This window comes from Terrapene carolina, unplaced genomic scaffold, assembly GCF_002925995.2.
Source record: "Terrapene carolina triunguis isolate 2854851 unplaced genomic scaffold, T_m_triunguis-2.0 Scaffold35098, whole genome shotgun sequence".
Classification (NCBI taxonomy): domain Eukaryota; kingdom Metazoa; phylum Chordata; order Testudines; family Emydidae; genus Terrapene; species Terrapene triunguis.
In genome coordinates, this window is record NW_020699449.1 from 10,746,700 (window position 1) to 10,769,298 (window position 22,599).

General features: G+C 48.6%; 1 protein-coding gene across 1 annotated transcript; it reads right to left on the reverse strand.

Moving 5' to 3' along the window:
• Positions 1-908: 908 nt before the first annotated feature.
• LOC112118357 (thymic stromal cotransporter homolog) lies at positions 909-10,610 on the reverse strand. The gene is made up of 4 exons (XM_029914332.1): positions 9,354-10,610; positions 6,259-6,342; positions 4,180-4,336; positions 909-2,113 (listed from the first exon to the last, which is right to left on the reverse strand). The coding sequence occupies exons 1-4, from the start codon at positions 10,429-10,431 to the stop codon at positions 2,056-2,058; spliced, it is 1,377 nt and encodes a 458-aa protein (XP_029770192.1). The 5' UTR covers positions 10,432-10,610; the 3' UTR covers positions 909-2,055.
• Between the last annotated feature and the right edge of the window lie 11,989 nt (positions 10,611-22,599).

Sequence of the window (22,599 nt, forward strand, 5' to 3'; positions counted from 1 at the left end):
TTAGCTCTGTATAAACATACTCTGTGCATTGTTACTATGGAACTAGTATTGATAAAAACACTTCGAGGTAAACTTTGTAATGCTTGATAATTATTAGTGTGTACATTTTTTTTTAAAGACACTGTTTCTTTACCTCAATTAATTTAAAGGAATGGACCAATAAATGTATTAAAGGATGATTTCTTTACTTAATAGTTTCATTTTGTGTCGTCTTTATCACATCTACAGTATGATGCATGCCCTTGTACTTATTTTGCTCATGTATTTACTGCCCTGTCTTTCTCTATGGTGGTGAAACTTGTGCTTTTGATACTCCCTCTTTCGGTGTGTGTGTGTGTATGACAACTCAGCTGTTTACACCTACTGCCTTGTAGTACGCCTCCCCAGAGTGTGAGCTCCTCACTTACACATCTATCCTTGCAGTATCGCTGTGCCTCGGTTTTCCATTTATCAAATGGGGAGAATGAGATGTTCTCTCGGTAGGGGAGAGATTTGTGCAGGGTGTCACAGAGCCAGGTCTTGACCCCAGGGCTCCTGCAACCTAGTCTGGCATCTTGACTGTCCTCATAAGGAAAAGTTGGTTATGCACAGTTTCGGGGTTTCAGCATAGTGCAGATAAAGTAAACAGCAGGACATTTTCTTAATCTTCAGGTTGCTGGGGATTTCTAGGGTCTAGTTCACACAACTTCCTCATGATGGTCTCACTGCTTCATGGCAGGGTCACTTTGAATATTACTGCTCATCTGTCAGGGACCACTCCTCCCCCCTTCTCACCCTCCCCCCACTAGACTGCATGGATATGTTGGTTTGATGGGCCTGGTGTTAGATAACAGGATTCGGAAATCCTCTGCCAATGTCCTGCAGATGCTGTCTCCAACAGCACGGTGTCAAAGCATTTAGCACATACACCTGTTCAGTAATTCTTTATTGATGCATTGATTTACAACTTATTTACTTTTTATACATGGAAGTCAGTTTAATTGCTAAATTCTACATATTGGGATTTCTGGGTCCTCATGCCTTTCAGAAATAGTTTAACACAGTTAATAGTCAGAGGCTGCTGCTGAAATAACCACTTCAATTTTGCATCTACAGTATGCTCTAAGAGTATCATGCATGAGCTCTACTCCCACTTCATTGCAGGTGCAGGACCTGTGCCTGTACTGGTCTTGTACAACAGTCCCTGATGGTCTGACTATGATCCAGCTTATAAAAAGTGTTGTGGTTTCTCAAGATGATTAATAGGTTTACAGTAGAGGGGGGGGAGGGGAGAGAGAAGGGGTAGGCTGTTCTACAAACACAGAATAAGACAGTTCAGGCCCTGAAGGGCTTGCAATCATCTTTAGAGTGACAAAACAAAGGATCGCGCTCTGTATTTTCCCTTCAGGTCAGCATCACTCTGAAAAGGGGCTTCCTTGTATAAAGGAGTTTGCCCCTTTTTATATCCCTCTTCTCTTTCTATGCCTTACCCTCCCCTTGCAAATTAAATTGGAGGGTGGTTAAGGGAAATTTTTAAGCTTATGTAAACGGTACCTATTCTGACGCACCTAATCCTCGTTTCCAGGACTGACTTGGCAGCAATTGTCCCTCCCTCTTGCCTGTCCATAAATTCCTCCAGGCAGTGCTGCTGAATGGAAGTGGTTATTTCTATGGCCGGGCAGAGCTCTGTTACCACGCTAAAGTTTTCTGGACTAGCAGCCAAGATAGTGTCATCCCCTCCACTGGCATAAATTTGAAATCAAATGCTGCTGGACTGTCTATCACTTCTGTACTGCAGAAGCAGCAATACAAGCTCCTCTCCCCTCAGGTGAGGGAGATGATATGCTTATTGGCCTCAGCCTATGGGCTACCCATGAGAGCAGTCTGTGGCATGGATATCTGTCTGCTGTCACCTAAGCTAACCTGTTTAATTTCAGCCTAAATCCATAGTGACTAAAACGAGTGTGGCAGGCCCGAAGAGCTGTCTTCCGTCATCTGTCCTCTTGAGCTCTGTAGTACAGTAAGGTGCTCTAACCGACAATAACGCCCAGAGCTGAAACTTGCAATGGCGTGCCATCATTCTGCTAGGATTTCAAAGGAGCCCGATGTTGAGCGTTGCTTGTAGGCCACAATGCTGCAGAAAATAAAATGTGGATGAGAATGTGAATAGCTGCTCAAAAGCCAGAAGCTTTGATGGGTTCTGGTATCGCTAGTCTAGTAGGAATTTGGCATAACAGGGGAAGTTTTGTTTCAAATGGCTAACCATTCTGTCTGGTTTCTCACAAGTATTTGTACCGTCACTTTTTATGCTTGCTAGCCATGCACTAGGTCACAGAGATTGCACGCTGTAAGCTAACTGCCACAGGGAGGAGCCATACACGGCTCTGTCTGTGTAATCGCCTTGAACAGCGTTAAGCAGTGGTGCTTGCTTAAACTGGTTGGTAACTGGTAATTGTGCACTGACCTTGTAGAAAGGATGGGACAAGTCCCAGCTCAGTAACTGGGGCATACAGGATAACGGCTAGGCGAAGGTTGCCTCTCACACTAAAGACCCAGTACTCACAGGTGGTGGTGGTGGTGGTAGCAGACACCAGCTAACCCCATAGGATTCAATGAGCCCCGAGCCATGACCTCTATAGGAGCATCCTTTTGTAAGGAGTCTCACTAGGGGCCAGAACTGCAGTTTCCACTTTATTGGGGTTAATTAACTCATTGGTGTTTAGTTGTAGAGATGCCACTATTTGACACAATGCCCCAGGAGTTGCATGCTAGCGGGTGGCCTGTGAAGTGCCCTCACCTGAGACCAGCCTGCTAGGTACTGTGAAAGATGTAGACAAGCAAAGCCAGGACTTTGCGAGCGGCCTTGTGGTGAGTACGAACACCCTATTCCAGTTATGGAACCGCATTCAATGCTGCTGTGGTGTTAAATACATTGTAGCTTTTTGCATGTTGTTGTAACTACACTGTCCTGTGTATCATAGGGTTGCTGGGCTGATTGTGAGAAGGCACAGAATGATTAGGTGGCTATTCCTGTCTCCCTGTTCCTCCTTAGTCAGCACGAAGGGCAGGTATCCAGAGGAAACGTCACGTTTTGCCCTTACAAACACATTTAAATTGGCTTCCATTTAAGAAGCATTTTATTGTCATTTTTTTTCTAAATGCCTCTGCAATTAGCACTGCGTAATTACAAACTGGTAAAAAGTCTCAGCATGGTCTCCTCGAAGGTAAAAATGGCTTTAAGTTGCTCATTGAGATGTGACTCAGCTCTGTCCTTCCGGAGAAAAAAATTCAGAGGTGGGTACTGTACCTGGCTGTGAAAAAACAATGATTTTCTCTTCGAGCCCATGTACTGCTGTTGCATGTCATGCAGCTTGGAACTGAATGTCACGGTCCTGTTTCCTCTGCTAGGTCTGTTGAATTCTAGGCTATGGCTACACTAGAGAGCTTACATCTGCATCCTGTATGCTCTGTAATGTAGTCGCTCTAAGCGGATCGGGGAGAGCTCTCCTGTCGGCTTAATTACTGCAGCCCCTGTGACCAGCAGTAGAAGCTCTCCTGCCAACGTAGTGCTGTCCACACCGTGCTTAAGATGGCATAAGTTATGTCCCTCAGGGACCTGGCTAATTCACACTCCTGAGCCTCATAGCTTATGTCGACTTACGCTGTAGTGTAGCCCTAGGCTTCCCTGTGGTGTGTAGGACTCTAAGGACATATATTTCTTTTAATTGGTGGGTTTTTGCTGCTTTGATATGTAAAGAAGGCTAGAATATTTTTTCTGTCCACCTGTTAGCTTTGTAATATCAAATCTGCTCTTGCTGGAGGACTTCCTGGGACTTGGGGGGATATCAGGGTATATTGTTAACACTCCCACTCCTTCGGGTAAAGATATCATTTCTCCACCAAGTGAGTCACGGGTATTAAAGTATAAAACAGGCTGACTAGAAATCCTTCCTCTCTGTTTTCATTCTTTTGCACATGATGCTAGTTTCACTAGCTATCCTCTCACCATAAACGCTATCCAGGAATGCTCCAATGCTTGCGTGTTTTTTGTTTGTTTGTTTGTTTGTTTTTTTAAAGGAACAAGTGGTCTCAGGCTGCCTTTGTTTTTAGACATGTAATCTGATTTTTTCCCCTTCCCTCCTTTTGCAAGTCATTTAAGGGGGAAAAAATCCCTTATACAAGATCCTTCCCCCTCCTTACCTGATGGGGATGATACTTAAGCAGCCAGCGACACAAGACAAAATGAAACAGAACCCGCTGAACCAGTCCAGTATGTTTTGATAGATCTTGTTGAAGGCTGTGGATGTAGCTACCCCAGTGATCACTAAAGACAGCTGCAGCAAGACAAACACTTTACCTGTAAACAAGCAGATAGTTACTCTTTGCCAGAGCCTCAAAGAAAGAAGGAAAACCACTATATGTGGAGTCAACATGGACAGAAAGCCATATCCGTATTTAGAGCCAGGCCCTTTGACACATACCCAAAATGACATTTATTAACATGGAACCTGTAGACAAGACCACTCTTGTGCCAGAACTACTAGTCTTAAGAACGTGTCTTAGCTCCTCCCCTGTAGTTGTGGACCACCTCTGCTAAGGAATCAACAAAAACTCATTTCTTAAGTAGTTGCCATTTGTGTGTGTGTGTGTTAGAGCTTTCTTCTTTCCTCTACTAGTGCCCCTGTCATCTTTTCTCATGAAAAGCAAATTCATCTTTATAACAGGAGCTGGGGCCTGAAGCAAAACCTCAGCACCACATGCTCCTGGAACAGTTTCATTTCGGTTGAATTTAGCTGCTAGGACTTTTTCTTATGCGTTCACTTAGTCCCATAGCTGCCTACGCCCGTGGCAGTTAGGATAAGATCTGAATGTGGTGATTTGGATCTCTCGAACTACCCACAACCTTCCTGCAGGATCAAACAGGAGAAGAAAATGTTGTGGGGGGAAAAAAACAGGTAACTGATTAAAGCATTATTATGCAGGTCAAACTTCTGAAACATGCTGCCACAATGCCAAAAGGTGACACCCTCCTAGGAAAGGATTAATGTGATTACAATCAGAAGGCTGCTTGGGGGCTGGGGAAGAAGTGATGTGCTATTAAAACTCATCCCAGTTCATCTGACTTTTTTTCTGCAGTGTCAGTTAAGTGTTGATATTTTAAATCCTCATCACTAGGTTTCAGAGGCAATCGCATATTATGATGAATAGGTACAAGTCATATTTGCCTTAGAGCTATGGTTTCACTGTGGCTTGGCTGTAGCTTCTGTAAGCCAACATTTCACTATTTCACATGCGGAAGCTTTTTATCTTGATGACTGTGAGGGTGAGAAATGTAACTATTTTAAATGGAAAGCTTAAATTCTGCAACGGCTAACAGGGTCCCAGCCATGAAGCACTATTATGAGATGTCATTGTTCTAGCTTGTGCTTCTGCTGACTGTGATGGAAGACAAAGACTGATGTGATAACTCTGCTCGCTGAAGGATGGAGATCAAAGAATTATTGTAGCTGGCCACACTGTGTGTTAAGGATCCGTTTATAAATGCTTAACGTTTAATAAATGGTGAATTGTTAGCATCCAACATCTGCTTGTAACTTTGGTTTCATCACTGTACTGCACATACTATCCGTGTCTAGAATATCCTAATACTATCTATTAATTAGCCCTTTATAAATGGAACCTGGAGCTAGCATGACCATTTAGCCTTGTTTAGGGCCTGGTCTACCCAGCTCCAATTTCAGCCATTGGTCGCCAGCCACTAGTGGGGCTGCACCCTTCTAGTGTAGACAGGCGAAACTTCCGAAAGGAGAAGCAGCCCCGCTATTGCAAACTGCAGTCTGCCCTTGCGGCTCTGTGTACATGAGCAAAAAAAGGGTGAGTTGGCTTGAGTGGAACCCCTCCCTTTAGGCCGGTTTGGGCACAGTTCAGCACCTTTAAGATCTCATAATGCAACCAGCTCAAACAAGCTCAAAGGTATTCAATTGTTTCTACACAGCAGGGGGGGAGGGGAGGGGAGAAAGGGGGAGGTTTGAGTTAAAGTATCTGTTCAAAAAGCCCCCCCCCTTTGCCAATGGAGATGGCCTGGCCATTTGCACTACTGCAGCTCTACCAGTTCTAATTGTTATGATTTTATTAAGCAGATGGCAGCACTTGACACACAACCTGCTCTTCCACCCGACAGTGAATGAGAGCAATAGCCATAATGGGGTTTCTGTCCCATTTCCCGACACACACACCCCCCTTGCACACACCAGCTTACCCACAAATCTTGTTACTCACCATAGGACGATCCTTGTACATGTTTGGATAACAGAGATCTGATGGTTGGTAAGGGGATGAGAGCAAACAGCATTATGGCCCGAGCTGTAACACACACAAATAGGTAGCTTTCGTCAGTACCTGTTGTCAAAACAGCAGCCTACTGTCCCTTACGGCGAGGCCATAAATTGCAGATCGGGGGTGGGGAGCAAATCACAGGCAACAGCTGTTAATTGTAGGATTCACTGTGTGTTGTGGGCAGTGTGGTTCTTTCGGTCGCCGCAGCTTGACTTGGTTTCAGTTCCTCCACAATATTAAAAAATAACCCTCGTGCTCAGGTAGGTCGTTGTCCCATTCTAGTGAGTGGAGGGGAGTCTACCTGTCAGCAAAGCGAGTTACTCCTCTAGAGGGCAAGCAGCAGGACTCATGCTCTTAGGGCCCTAGCTTCATGCACAGGCAGAATGTTTTATAGGAGGATTGTGTTCTCTAGGGAAGCGATGGCTCTGCTATTGGTTGGGCCTTAGATTGTAAACTCTTTGGGGCATGGCCCGTCTTTTTGTTCTGTTTGTACAGTGCCTAGCACAATGGGGTCCTGGTCCATGTGACTGGGGCTCCCAGGTGCTACTGCAATACAAGTATTTAATAACATCTTACAAACGATGCAGGGTTATAGGTTGGTGGTGGAAGCTGTTTAACCAAGTACCCTTTTTCCTACCCCATTCCCCTGAAACCTTGTTCCCCCACCATGTCTCTATGTTGAATGAGCAAAGCTGTTTAGAAAGTCCATTCCCCTTGTGTTTCTTTACTATTCCACCTTGTCTCCAGAAAGAATAATTTTCAGTGGACTTTCAGCTTCCATTGATACAGGGTATAACAGCATCACACAGACCTTATGTTTGGTTTGTTTTTGTTTTGCTCGCCCTTAGCACTATGTCCCTGTCAGTCTTTCAGCATGGAGATCTTAAGCTGAAGGGTATAGGCCTCTTTCTCTCTGTACGCTTACCAAACTTTAATCTTGCAGCCGCTCACTGTCACTAAACGATACAGATTCTATGCTGCAGCAACTGCTTCCTACCACCAAACTCAGCCAGACCCTCCCTCTCTACCCTCAGAGGGTCAAGAGGCCGCCTTGGTCTATCCCTGTCTAGCCCTTGTCCATTTATGCCTGTGACCCACTAACCCAGAGCTGTAACAAGGAATTTTTGCGCCTGAGGCAAGGGCCAGCTCCAGGCTCTTCGGCGGCGGGTCCCTGGGTCCCGCTCGGAGAGAAGGACCTGCCGCCGAATTGCTGCAGAAGAATGAATGCAGCGGCAATTCGGCAGCAGGTCCTTCCCTCCGAGAGGGACTCAGGGACCTTCCGCCGATTGTGGTAGAGCTGCGCCCCTCCCCTTTGCGTGCCCAAGTCAAGTGCCTCACTCGCCTCGCCCTTGTTACAGCACTGACTAACCCCCTCTTTCAGTCTGATGACTGAAGTGGTGTTAATGGGCTACTCTACATGGAATGGTCCCTTACAATATGTGCTAACTACTTACGCTAAACAATCTGTTCCACCTGGCATTTTTGCCGTGACTGCTGGGAGCGCCTTTCCCAGACCTGAAGAAGAGCTCTGTCTGGCTCGAAAGCTTGTCTCTCATCAACAGAAATTGGTGCAATAAAAGATAATTCCTCACCCACCTTGTCCAATTCGGCCATGTCTATACATACAGCGCTGCAGCGTCACAGCTCTGACAGTACAACTGTGCCTCTGCAGTGTGTGTGGTGAAGATGCTCTAGGCTGGTGGGAGAGAGCTCTGCCATCGGCATAGAAACAACACCTCTATGAGCGACAAACTATGTCAGCAGGAGAAGCTCTCCCGCCAAAATAGCGCTGTGCACATGAATGCTTATGTCACTCAGGGATGTGTGTGGAATATTCACACCACCGAGCAACATACATTTTGCCGGCATAGGCTGTAGTGTAGACGTGGCCGTACTTACTTAAAGTTCAGGATTTTGGATACCTAATGTTAATCTTTTAAACTGCTACAGTAGCTCTAGTTGACAATTAAGCTTCCCACCAACCATAGCTATCCCTTATTGTTAAACAGCAACAAAACTTTGTCCAATCATGTCCGGTCCATAGGATGCCTCCATTTCATCTTTGCCAAGGTAACCAAAACTTTCTTCCTTCTCATCCACAGGCCTTTCCTTAGAAGGAGCAATATTACCCATAGTCAAGACAGTAAGTTGTTTGATTAGTATTAATAGCTGAAAAGGGTTTTTTCTCCTATCCAAAGCTGCCTTTCAGCAGTTTAGACCTGGGATATGATCTAGTGAAAAATTATCAGCACTAACTAGTCTTTAAAACGAATGATTTTATAAAAAAAATACGATAGGTAAAACACCCAAATCCCTCCTTGAAGCCAACATGTGACATGAAGTTTAGCACTGTTAATCCAGCAAAGACCGGGGAAAAGATAGGGCTGACCCAACACCTAAGAGCTAAGGGCCCACACATTTAGGTAAAATTCAGAGCTGATCAGAATTTTGCACCTTGGGCTCAAAGTGGCTGCTGGGGTAGCAGGCCCCCTGCTGCCATCTCAGGAGGAGCAGAGTGGGGAGTCACGGGGCTGCTCTTGCTGGCCTTTCTACTCCCCCTCCCCCCGGGGAAGTAGGGACAACCCTGTAATGAGACAGCAAAGATGAGGTATGTGTGAGGGAGGACATAGGAGGAGGAAATTGCTTCTTACACTGTCACTATGTTGACCTTTTAATCTTTAAAGCCTGATGTAATAGGAGAATTTTGTGTGGGTGAATAATTTACTGGGGCTAGAAGAGCCTCTTTGGAAAGTATCAGAGGGGTAGCCGTGTTAGTCTGAATCTGTAAAAAGCTTATGCTCTCAATACTTCTGTTAGTCTCTAAGGTGCCACAGGACTCTTTGGAAAGTGTGTCTCTCCCACAGTGTTTCCTGCTCTGAGGTTTTCATTGAAGTGACCAGCAAAGAGCCTTACACTGCTGCTGAAGCATGTCACTTAAGCATCTCCCTTTTCTCAGCCTGCCTGCCACCTAGGGTACATGGGGATCAGTAATTCTCACTTGCAGAGGCTGTGACCAATCATGTCACAGTTCGACTCACCAACGTAGAACAGGAATGTCCGTCGCACAAAGGCCATGATGAGAATGCCAACGCTGAAGGACAGTATCCCAATGATGATCATAGTCGTGTCCCTTAAATACTTGGAGAACACAAAAACCCCCAGGAAACTGGTAATAAAGATCATGTAGCCAGCAGCATTGCCGTAGCCAATCTCCACGGGGCCCCAGCTCAAAGGTTTCTTAAGCAAAAACAGCGGGAGCACATCCATGGCTCCCACAACTGCTAGGTCATACAAGACAGCCCCGATGAAGAGCATTGCAATGATGAGTTTTGATGGTGCCAGGGGACCACGCCCCTTGTCCTCACAGGAGCCCGAACTCCCTGCCGTTCTTTCATCCTCCGGTAGCTGGCTGTCAGGCTGATCTATGTCCTTGAGTTTGCTGTGAGCTGTGTAAGCTGGGCAGGTGCCTTCAGTCGTAGGGACTTTCAGAACAAAGAAGCTGTAGAGGAAGCAGAAGGCATAGACGGCAATGCTGGAGGCCACTAGCACAGTGCCCTGTCGATAACTTATGTGGGAATGGACGAAGATGTGCCCAGACGCTATGCTGCCCAAGAAGCCCGCCATCCCATAGGTCAGCTCAATAACAATCAGCCGCAGTGACCTCCTGTGTTCAGAGGAGCCCAGAGCCCCCAGAGCCATGACGCCAGCCCAGTAGGTGGTGAAGCCTCCTGTCAGACCGTTTAAGGCTGCCGCCCCGTACATCACCTCAATCGGCCACCCCAGCAGGATTAAGAGGAGCAGGAGAGACCTGGAGACCAGATAGCCGAGGAGAGGGAAGCAAATGGTGATCTTCCTGTTCTTCTTGTCGCCGAGCTTTGTCAGGCCATAGGCCGTCAACAAGGGGCTCAGGCCCAGGACCAAATTGTAGATGATGTAGAAGTCAGAGACTGCTTTCTGCTGCAGATCCTCAAGCACGTGCGCCGGGGCGGTTGAGTTGGTCCGGTTGTAGTAGTTCTTCACCACTAGCAGCAGCCCTGTGTCGTAAAAGGAGCTGGCTACCTGGGCGCCAGCCACCACGGGCTCAATCCAGGTCCTCACCGCCATCCCTCCAACCATGATGGCTGATGCTGAACCTTTCCTTGGGGCTACTGGCAAGGAGGTGGGTGGGGAGGGAAGAGCGGCAAGGAGCTGTGCTGGAGACAGCAGGTCCAGAAGTTCTGGTCTTAAAACTGAAAGTCGCTACCGCCTGCAAGTTAGCACAGAAACAGAGTTGTGTGAGAGCAACACTGGCTGCACCTCCCCTCCAGCCCCACGCAGCCCCGTGCAGCAAATGTCTCTGTTCTCAGTCCTGCCTGTGCCCGGGAAGCTTTTGTGTGCATGGAGCACACCCTCCACTCTCTTCCTGGTGTGCATTCAGAAAGGTCACATGGCCCTGCCTTGGGGAATTTCTGTCTCGCATGAGGAAGTGAATGTCCCCTGGTTGTGGCTTATATTTCACCACCCCTGAGCTGAAGCATGCAAAAGGAATCACAGCAAAGCAGTAGTGATGTCTACCTATGGGGTTGGTGGAGAGGGCTGAGGCCACTGGACAGTAGCCCTCCCCCACTCCACCACACTCTATTGCCCCTTTCATGCACCCCCTGTTTGTTGCTGGTGGCTTTTGAACCTGTTTACCCTTCTCCTTCCCACTGCCCCTCCCCAAAAAAACCTTTTCAACAATTTGACCAGCAAATTGAGGCAGGAAATTCAAACAAACAAGGCTGTTACACTGACCTGTCTCCACAGCCACTCCTGTGTGCATTCAGCCTCACTGCGCTTCTCAAATGCGGACACTCCTGATGGGAACGCTTGGCTTACACACAAAGCAGAGTCTAGCAATAACCCTCTTCCCACACTAGTTGAGTAACCAGTGAGATGAGGAGTTAGTACCCGTGGTGAGTAACAGGACACATACTGGAAAATGTGTGGCAACATCACCCCCTCCCCCTGGGTTCTCCTGGAGACCGAGACACCAGAAGCAGCAAGGCAACTGGAAAAGGGAGGCCGACTCGCAGGATACGTGCTGTGCTTTCGCAAGATCTTCTTGCACAACCCATCTCCCCAAGCAGCCTCTTTCCATCAAATCACCCCACCACGAGGGCTACACTGCTGGCCTTGCTCCATTCCTGCTGCTGGGAAAAAAAACTGACTCCATCTCCATGTCTCACCCCCTCTTTTCTTTGCCCTGAGGCATCGGGTCCTGCCTAGGGCTCCCCTGCCTCTTTGCTGCCTCGGCGCTGGGCTGGTGGGACGGCAGGTGCGGCCGAGCAGTTGTACGCAGGGAGCGGTTTGGCCCTGCTGCTGTTGGCCCCGTGGGAGCACTATGCTCATTGATCCTGGGAGCGGGGGAAGGGCCAGTGGTGAGCTGGAGCCGGTTCCCACCGATTCACAAGAACCAGTTGTTAAATTTAGATGCTGGTGTAGAACCGGCTGTTAAAGGGGCGGGCGGGTGGACAAACAACTCTGGTCTGTGGGTCGCATCTGGCCCCCGGGACCGTCCTGTCCCCTGCCTGAGCTCCCAGCTGGGGAAGCCGAGGCTCCCCCGGCCCCTCCCTCGCTGAGCCGCAGCGTGCCGAGCCGCCGGCACCAGCGCTCTGGGCAGCTCAGCTCCTGCCGCTTTGAGCGGTATGGTAAGGGGTGGGGCTGTGAGCTCCAGTGGGAGGCGCGGCATGACCCGGCATCCTTGCACGCTGCCCTGAGCAGCATGGTAAGGGGGCAGGGCCAGGGCTGGGAGAAGGGGTTGGATAAGGCAGGGGGTGGTTGGAGGGGCGGACTGGTGGAGGTTCTGGGGGGGCGGTCAGGGGCCAAGAAACGGGGTTGGGTAGGATGGGAGTTCTGGGGGGTCTGTCGGGGTGGTGGTGGTGGAGGGGGTCGGGGCAGCTGGGACAGGGAGCAGGGCGAGTTTGGTAGGGGCAGAGGTGAAAGTAAGCCAGTACGCCCCGGTTCGGCGTACCGGCAAGAGCCAGTGTGCCATATCGGGGTGGCCCGGCTTCCCCAGGGGGCAATTTAAAGGGCCTGGGGCTCCCAGCAGGAGCTGGAGCCCCAGGCCCTTTAAATTGCCACCAGAGCCCCACTGCTGGAGCCCTGGGGTAGGGCTGCAGGGCTCTGGGAGCTATTTAAAAAGTGCGGGGCTCCCGCTGCTTCTACCGCCCCGGCCCTTTAAATAGCTGCCGGAGCCCCAGACTGCCGCTGCTGCTACCCCGGTGGCGGAGGAGAAACTTGCAGGTTCTGAGGGGGGCAGCCAGGGGCAGGACGTGGGTTGGGGTCATATGGGTGGGGAGGGAGACAGGCACGTGGGGCATGAGCCCCTGGAAGAAAGTAGCTAATGTTCGGTATCCAGCCATCCGCAACACAGTGGCAGGGGCAAGTCCCTAATGTTTTTAATGATAGGACGGCTAAGCTCAACAGCCATAACTGAGCACCCCACCAATATCGGGGGGGGGGGGAGGAAACAGGGAGGGACAGAAGGAGAAATAAAATCTGTGCCTAACCCTCGGTCTAGCCCTTGAGGGGAGGGGAATTGGACAGTGGGGGGTATTTTATACAGGTTCGTTCAATAAATTAACCCCTTGGCAGATTATTTTAGTTGCATCCTTCTACATACATTTGCATCCAATGCAAAAGAGCAGCAAAATACCGGGGCCTGATTGGCCAGTGATTGCACTATTTGTCTCATTGCACTAAGGCTGCTGGGAGGGGAGGGGTGTTGTTTGCTTTGTGTAAACCAGGATCTCTTCTCTCCCCCATCACTAGGCTTTCCAATGTCTGAGAAAGAAAAGCAGGTGAAATACACCCAGAAATGGCTGCAAGGACAGGCCCAGGGGCACCTCTATACCCAAATGACAGGTGATCAGGTCGTGAGAGCAACCTTTAAGTAGCAGTAGGAAGGTCAGCAAAGGCAGAAAACTTGGTTAGCGTGGACTGTGCCTGGCAAATCTTTGTGGCTTTGCTATGTAATGCAACTATCCCCAAATCATGCTGATGCAGGGACAGACTCTGATCTCTAAACTTCAGTGGTGTTACTTGAGATCATGGGCAGCACGTGAACCACCAGCTGGGGGGGGGTGCTAGCCCCAGCCCTGCCCCCCCACTGCAGCCACCACCCCCTGTCCCAGGCTAGCGCCCCCAGCCCAGAGTGCCAGGAAGGCGGGCGGCGTGGCTCCAGCCTCAGCCCCAGCCGGGGCCACCGCACAGGGGAGCTGCAGAGGGGGGCTGGGGGCAGAGCATGGGTGTGGCCACACCTGGCTGTTTGGGGAAGCACAACCTCCCCCTGCCTGTGATACCCGCCGCCCATGCTTGAGATGCAGACTGGTGTTGAGTCTAGCCATATAGCTACACGCCATACATGAGAAATCAAACCGCATCATCGACCTCCCTCAGCTAAATCACTTTGAGGCCAGCGAAGTGGGGCTCTCACAGTCCAAGGCGGTTAGGAAGGAAGGAAGTGAGTCACACAGCGGCTGACTCAGCAACTGCAACCAGCCCTCTCCCTTGAGCACCTCTGAGCACACCTGTGCCAGTCTGGCCTCTCATTTAGGCAGCTCTGAAACTATTTAGGCCAAGTCAACACCTTAAACTCCACCCAGAAACTAATCCAAAATCAGGGCAGGCCAAGGAGATATGGTGTAACATGCTGTCCGGGTGAAGAACTGTTTACTGTAGCAAAGCAGCAAGAAAAAGTTCTATTGGGCCTAAACCCTCAGTTTTCACTAAGGCCAGACTGCCACTGACTCCGATAGTTCAGACACCCCCTTACATGACTATCCAGAGGTGAAAGGAAGCTGGTACGGTCTGGTACGGCGTACCGGCAAGAGCCAGTACACAGCCGACAGTACTGGCAGGGGACAGCTTCCCCAGTCCACCAATTTAAAAGGGCCCGGGGCTCCCGGCAGCGCCCGGAGCCCCTGGCCCTTTAAATCGCCGCCAGAACCCGACTGCTGGAGCCCTGGGGTAGCAGCAGTGGCTGGGAGCCCCAGGGCTCCGGTGACGATTTAAAGGCCCCACCCATTCTGGTTGAGCCCCCCCCCCTTGCTCAGAACTCCAGCCCTGCATACCAGTAAGTCCCTTATGTTACTTTCACCCCTGTGAATATCCCATTGACTTTACTGGAAGCAGCGTGTATGTCTCCCTAGACTTGAGCGCTCAGCCGGAGGAGGAAATGAGATGGGTTTGGATGCCTACTAGGGGTGACTGCGTTGATCCTGCAGTGGAAAGTTATTCATGCCTTGTTAGCATTTGTAACAAGCTCCGTGGTTTCAGGTCACTGTGCTGCAGAAGCGGCACTCGTGTTCTTGTAACATTGACAGATCCCAGTCATCATCGGGCAGGATCAAACCTGGGACCTCTGGAACCAAATGCATGAGCCTCTACCGCATGAGCTAAAAGCCACATGGCTGCTGATGGATGGTATTGCCTTGTCAAACATTGCCGGTGAGGAGGGTAGACAAGTAGAGCCGGAGCTGGCCTAACTAATGGTTGTTTTACTTCCCTTTCAAAGCCACAGACGGGCTGAACAGCAGAAGCAAATATCTCCTGGTTTTTCTCTCCTGCCACCTTTATTTATTTTTCAGTCCAGAGTTCTGTGCTGAGCCAGCAAACTCCTTGGGTTGCACTCTCTCTTGTATGCTGCTCTCCCTAGTGGAAAAATCAGAACACTGCAACCTCCAAATTATTTGGAGGATTTTCTGCAGGATTTGGTTCTCCCTTGAGGAACTGGAAGTATATAGGTGACTAATGCCTCTTATGGTTAATGGGACCTCCCCCCCATTAATCCCCTACCTGTAGAGAGGAAAATATCCCTTTATCGTATTGACTATAAGCAAGTCTTAACTGAGGAATAAATCTCATCACCATTCCTAAATAATCCCCAAATATTCCTCACTTTACGTATTGCTCTGTGCATCACCTGGCTTTCAATAACTTTTCTCACTCATTGAAACTTTTTGGGAAGGGGGAGGATTTAGGCATGGAAAAGAGATGAGACACACCTCTATGTCCACACAGTGGCACACAAGAGGAATGTGATGACTCAAACAACAGCAGCGTTAGGTTAAAAAATTCCAGGGCCGATACAGCAAAAGGGGCAGCTGTGGCAAGCTTCCAGCCATGACACAATTCATAGTAAAAGCACAAAAAGGATCACTGTTGACTCTAAAGAGCTGTTGAAGCCTAATTTTAAGAAAGTTATTAAAAGACAATGCTGCTTATACACCCTCTGTCTATATTTTATTTCAGAAAGCTCTACAAACGGGTCTGGTAAATAACAAACAAGCTAAGAAGCCAGGCCCTGCTTTGAAGAGCCTACGAAGTTAAGAGGTAGTAAGACGACTGGAGAAAAGACACCAGAGAGGGGGAAGGGTTATGATAATAAGATCATGTGAGTTACTCTGGTTAGGAGGAGACATCTTTTAATGGTCTTGTGTGTTTGTTTCAGGGGAAGATGCGGCTGTTTAGGTTTCATGGAGAAAATGTGTCTTTAGCTAGGACCTGGGTGGTGAGAGTGGAAACACGTCAGGCAGGAAGTGGATTCCAGCCATAGGTGGCCGCACAGAAGAAGGTACTGAGGCTAGAGTGAGAAAACAAAGTGAGTTTTTAAGGTTGGGCAGGTGCAATAGAGTTGGAGCAAAAAGGGGCTGTGGAAGGGAGGCTGAGGACCATGACACCGATATGAAAGGCCGGGGCAAAGGACTTGAAGAGGACGATCTGGACATGGACCATGCGGAGGATTTTTGTGGGTGGACGGGAGAAGGTGAGATGGAGACACGAGGAAGCGGTGATAGTTGAGGCAAGAGCCGATCAGGAGCCGGACGCGCGTTTGAGCAATGGGAATGGAAATGAACGAATGAGTTCTAAAGATGCTGCAGAAGAAAACCTGGCAACAGGAACAATACAGGAGGCGAGGATTCCAGACTAATAGAGTTTATGAGGGAGGATGGTGAAGTTGGCAACAGTGAAGAAAAGGGATTATGATAGGAGAGTCCAAGAGGAAAAATGAAGAGTCTGTTTTTCACTGTACTCTGTTTGAGTTGGTGGCGTGATAATGGTGGGAAGAGATGCTGGAGAATACAAGATTGCCTGGAGGGGGAGGGAAGTGGGGTAGGGAAGTAGCTCTGTGAGTCCAAGGTATAGAGGGGGTATTGGTAACTGTGTAACCAGATGAGGTTGCCTGGGGGAAAGTGTGTATAGGAAAAAGAAGAGGGAACTGAGCTGAGAACAGTCACCGAGGAACTCCGTGAAGGAGCAGAATGGGGATAGAAAGAGAACCAGGAATATCTATAACTGTGACCAGCTATGATACCTAGGGCTGAAGTTACTCTCTTTCTTAACGACAAAATCCCCAGGAGACACCCCACCCCTGAAAATCCATCACACAGTAAATTAGCAGAGACATTTCACTTTCCCACAACACAGTTAGGGCTAACTCTGGATTTATAAGCCTCAATCTTCCTCGGCTGGCAAAAGGCAGGGCTAGTGTCACCACCAGTATTGGGCATGTAAACTGCAACAATTTCTAATACCGAGACCAGCAAGAGCCTCTAACATCACTTGTTTCTCAGGTGCCTGGGTATTATGCTGTACTAGATATTAAAACAAAAAAACCGGAAGGAACGCAACACTTGTTTTTAGTCATGGAGCTGTTTAAGTTTGCCAGGCCCCTCTCTGCTTCATGTCAAGTCAAACAAGTGCGCTTCAGTTGTAAAATTATCTACAGATTCCACACTAATACTACACCTCTGGTGACGTTTACAAGTTTAATTGATCCCTTTTTCCATTCAGCAGTTCTTCTCACTAGGGTGTGTTTGTTTAACACGCAGAACGCAAAAACGAAGCTTTTCTGGTCTAAAGAAAGCCAACTGCCCAGAGCATGTCCGACGCCCTGCTTGTCTGTAATGCAAGCTATGGGCTGTTGGCAGGCTTCCACACGGTCCACCCGACAGACTCAGTGTCAGAACACCAGCATCAGCGTATGGTCCTAGACAATAACGGCAAATGTGGTATCACAAAGCACTGGGATTGTGTCACTGCTTATCTCACGAAAGCGATGAGTAAAGACGGCTTTTATGGTTGAAATCTGCCATTTTCCCTCCACCTGCCTTTGATTTATATTTGGGCCCTAATAATTTCTGATGAATCAAAGCTTTAAACCAGCCACGGCCTGGTTCCTAGTCTCTCTTTTACAACTGTTTTACTTCTTTTTCTCCCAACACCCTGAGACACTATCTGTCACTAAGTGCTGATGAGCTGCATACAGGACTGGCAGCCCTGGATGTCGTCATTCTGCTAGCTCCAAAATACCCATGTCAAAGGGATCACAGAGCATTAGACCGAGCACATGCTCCTCCACATCAAGAGCCCCTGCTCCTCAATGCGAGCCCTCATGACTGAGATTCCAAAGCTAATGGCAGGCTACCAACCCACCCTTCTGCAGCTGCGTCTCCAGTGATTCAGCCTCTACCAGCAGGTACATCGCCTAGTGCCTGGAAGAAATTAAGAGCAGCTGACTCAGGAGTAATCCAAGAAAACTGGAAATGGCAGTGCTAAGAAGAGGGGGAAAACTCGGACAAACTTGCTGTCACAATAATCTCACCGCAGTTGGGGGAAATCCAACCACCGATCATCAAGATACTACAGAGCCTTGGGGTCTGCTGGCTGCCTCACTACTCCTGCATGTGCCAATTGCTGCATTGGTGAGGGATATTTTCTCCATTCTTAGCTGGCTAGGGGACTTTGCCTCTGTGATCCTTAATTTAATCAGCACTGCCAGGTTAGGCTGTTGCAGTCTGCTCTTGGAATGTGATTGCCACTCAGAAGCTGCGAGGGGAGCTGCACCCAGCAGCCCACATATTATACCAACATGAATGTTTTGCACCGACTCGCTGCAAATGCCACTGGCTCCCTAGTCCTTATTCCAGCGAAGTTAACATCCGAGTCCTAACCCACAACACCTTTCACAGGCTAGATCGGTTGTTATCAGCTCACGTACCCGTGACCCACCAAGACAGCTTCCCGTCACAAAGCTGCCACCGCTAAATGGGCCCAAGTAAAGGCACTTGGGAGCATAGGTGCTGCTGCACGCCCTGGCTTGGCGCGGTTTCCATTATATACAGGGTTTACAGTTTGGTTCAATGGCTCTCAGCACTCTCTACTATAAAACTTGTTCCATCACTCCTGCCTGGGAGCACATCTTTATCTTCCACAGGAGAACAGACTGAGTCTGGCTTACCCATGTTTAAATGCCACAACCCATTCCTGCCACAAGGTTTCCCTCCTGGGCAGAGAGTGACTGAAAGGGAGCTAAGAGGACTCAGAAAAGAGAGTCCATTTAGGGCGTACTCACTATTACTCAATACTTGGACACTATGGTAATAGGTGCCTTAGAAATACCTTTAGAGCTTAGATAGAAGATATTGAACTGGTGATGCAGACGTTCATGTTGCCTATGAGATTAACAGTGTGTGTTACAATAAACCCTAGGGAGCATATATCACGTTACTGTCCAGCCATTTCCTGAAGGCTTTTAACTAGAGGCTGATTCAGGAAACAAAGGGCCAAGAGTTGAATCAGGGATAGACTTGGCCCCCAAGATCAAATGTCTGCTTTAGAAAGCACATCAGTGCCATTTGAATTGCTGGGATTTCGTTGGTCTTGCACTGCCCTTGGCCAAATGCATTAGCTGCTGTTTATCTTTAACCCCTGTTCTTTATAAGGTAACATGCAATTTCAGCTGGCTTCAGAAACTGTTCCCTCAACATCACAAGAATAAACTAGATTAATAAGTCTTTCCTGTAGTTATCATTCTGCCTGTCTTTTATTTCCTTTTCTGACATCACAGTTTTTCCACTGTTTACAACACTTCCCCATCTGTCTTACTTTTTGCTCTGAGTGTTTTTGTTCTTGATCTGTAACTTCCCAGGACCTTTATTTTTTTTTACAAAGGTAAGTGTAACTTTTAAACATATTCATCAGCTGCCTCGACTACAGTCAGGTTACATGGAAGATCAGTTTGGCCCTTTTCCCCCATCTCTTGCATTTTCCTTTGTCACGCAGTTTTCATCTGCAACGAGGGAAAATTGGGGTTGTGCCTCTTGCGTGTCCTTATGATGTACAGAAAGCTTGTTCCTTCCTCCTATTTGTTTCCAAATTATTTTACCGTCAAACTATCAGGAATATAAAGTTTCATCAGCCCTGGTTTTGCTGGAGGCCTCCTTGAAGGAGCAGAGAGCTGGAGTGGGGACTTTTCCTGGCCCTTAACTGAATGAATGGGATGTTGAATCTTAAACTAACAGAGCTTAAGTTTGTCAGGTGTTAGAGTCATGAATAGGTGTTAGAGAACCAAGCAAAGCCAGAGCTTTAAACAACCTGAGTAAAAAATGTTTGCCCTCCAGAATCGCTGTTCTAGGTCTATTCTATGTAGATTCTTGTATCTATAGTATATGAGCACCTCGGGTTTCAGTTCCATGGTACCGGGGATATCATAAAATCCTAGGTTCACCAATTATCCACAGCGTCTCCCAGCAAAAACATAGAACTGAATTGACATGAGAACTCCTTCACTTGCAGGATGAGAGAGAAAAGCTTAATCGGACAGGGCCAGGCCTGGCTGGAGACTGGTACAAGCAAGGAGACCTACTCCTGTCAGTAATAAGTCAGAAGTTGTCGGTGAGGGGGTAGGGATGGGGAAGTGGGCTGGCGAGTGCAGGCTTCAGCCTACGCCTCTCGGCAGTATCTTTCCTTCTGTCAATGCTCAATGGAAACAGGAACTGGGCACTGGAGTGTAAACAATTCCTGCTATAGAACCATTTTAAAAAGACCAAAAACAAATGGAGGAAAGGCTGAAACAGAAGAGCACATGGCGGTGAGGTGCAAGGGAGATGGTACCAGCATATCATTGACAGTCTGGGACTGGCCCTTTGCTGATGCTCTGCCTTCGAGTCTTGCTGCTGAAAGCAAACTGCGTGAGCTTCCCTACTTTCTTCCAGCTTTAACAACGTCCCGCTCCCCTTCCACTTGAAGAGGGTTGGCTGAGTTCTCTCTGCCTCCTACACAGAATACCTGGGTAGCAAAACTGTGACACACCAGTCATCACGGCACGGGTTGGGAGACGCCACCTTTCTCTCTGAAGATATTTAACAGGAGGGCTGGGAGTAGGGTGAGCAGATGTCCCGATTTATAGGGACAGTCCCGATTTTTTGGGTCTTTTTCTTATATAGGCTCCTATTACCCCCCCACCCCCGTCCCGATTTTTCACATTTGCTGTCTGGTCACCCTAGCTGGGAGGCTTCGCTGCCAATTAATGACTCATACTGAGCAATGTTCACAAGTGCTTTGAAAGCCTTCGCTGAATTGTGCTAAGTGCTACTCACTAGGATGGCGCTCTTTGTTCATAGTGCAAACTCCCTAGTTTGGGCCTCATGTTAAACTATGGGGGCATTTAATGACAGCTCAAGGCCTTTGCTCACCCCAGTGTAAGGCAGATGGAGTTGTTCCTTTACCATCTGCTGTAAATCAGCGCTGGCCTCTTTGTAGTTGCCAGCTTTGTCTAACCACGTTTAGCTGGCACAGCCTGGATGCCCACTGCACTGGATTACACAGAATGCAGCCCCGTGACCCTGCGTGAACTCTGAGGATGAGCTCATCGCACTGCTACGTCTACACTGCAGTTAGACACCGAAGGCTGTCCTGTGCCAGCTGGACAGGCTCAGGCTCCTGGGGCTCGGGCTAAGGGGCTGTTTAATAGCAGTGTTGATGTTCAGGCTGAACCTCGCACCTCTCAGGGCCCCAGAGCCCGGGCTCCAGCCCAAGGCTGAACAATTAAACAGCCTCTCGGCCTCAGCCCGAGTCATCTGGCATGGGCCAGCCGCTGGTTTTTAATTGCGGAGCAGGGTAGGGGTTCAGGGCAGGATGGAATGGAGCCCCTGGAAGTGTGAGTTAATCAGACTGGACCCTCGAAGTGAGGAGGCAGAGGCTGTACTGTTCTCAGGGCCCTTGTTTCCGGTGTGTTATGGCTAAAAGCTTCCCATTTTCAAAAGTAATTAGTGATTTTGGAGGCCTCAACGTTAGGACACCTGGACATAGATTAGCATGGCAGAGCTGGACAAATGCCATTTGCCAACTAGCGATGATTAGTTGTCCTGAAAAGGTGACGAGGCTGAAGTTCCTAAACCATATTTAATAGCCATGGCCTAAGTTTTCACAAGTGAGTTTGGAGGCCTCATCTTTGAGACACTTTAGAGGGCCCTGCTTCCCCGACTCTAAGTCCTGCCTTCTTTGGGAGCTGCCATTGCTAACGTTACTCTTTGTATTGCAATAGTGCCCAGGAGCCTCAGTGATGGACCAGGCCCCCATTGTGCTAAGCACCCAGAACCAAATACAGACCCTGCCCCAAAGAGCTGGGCTGAGAGAAGCCCATAACTCTAACAACACTGATAATGACCTTTAACAAAGCAAAATAAAACCAGTTCTTCTAACTCCATTTGGTAACAGGGAAGCACTTTGCAGTAACAGGGGATGGGGTGGCTCCCCACTGTTGCATAGACAGGAAGCGTCATGTACAGCTACCCTTCCTTCGGATTGCTTTCGTAGTTAGAACCTGGAACAAAGAGCGAGCGAGTTTTGGTTAAAATAACAGGAGTACTTGTGGCACCTTAGAGACTAACAAATTTATTAGAGCATAAGCTTTCGTGGGCTACAACCCACTTCTTCGGATGCATATAACGAGTTTTGGTTGTAGACTATTCCAACAGGGCACAGCATGGATCTCTTTTTAGCCACATTATAGAACTAACCTGATTTCTGTCTTTCCCCCACCCTGACCCAGAAACACTTCTTAGTGAAGCAGCCCCAAATGGTTTGACCTACCTGATGCCTCTTGCACGGCCTAGTGACCTGGAGCCTAGTGAGAGAGAGAGCACCAGATTTTTTTTTGTTAGCCACGCTGGATGCTAGGAATCCTGGGTGTTAAACCAAAACTGAGCCATACCCAGCATGGTCCGATTTCATGAGAGTGTGTTTTTGGCATCATCAGTTGGCTGGCCCAGGAGACTTTTTTATTTCCATTTCCCCCACCAAGACAAACATCCATTAAACAAAGACAGCCCCTTGTTAGAAAGGAACAAAGGTGCGGCAGCTCTGCATTATGACCCTGATTACAGGGGCGCATGTCACTCCTCCAGATTTTTCTCTCCTGCCTCTATCTTCATAAATTTGGAGGGCCACCTTCAGAAGCTGTCAAGGGCAATGTTGGAC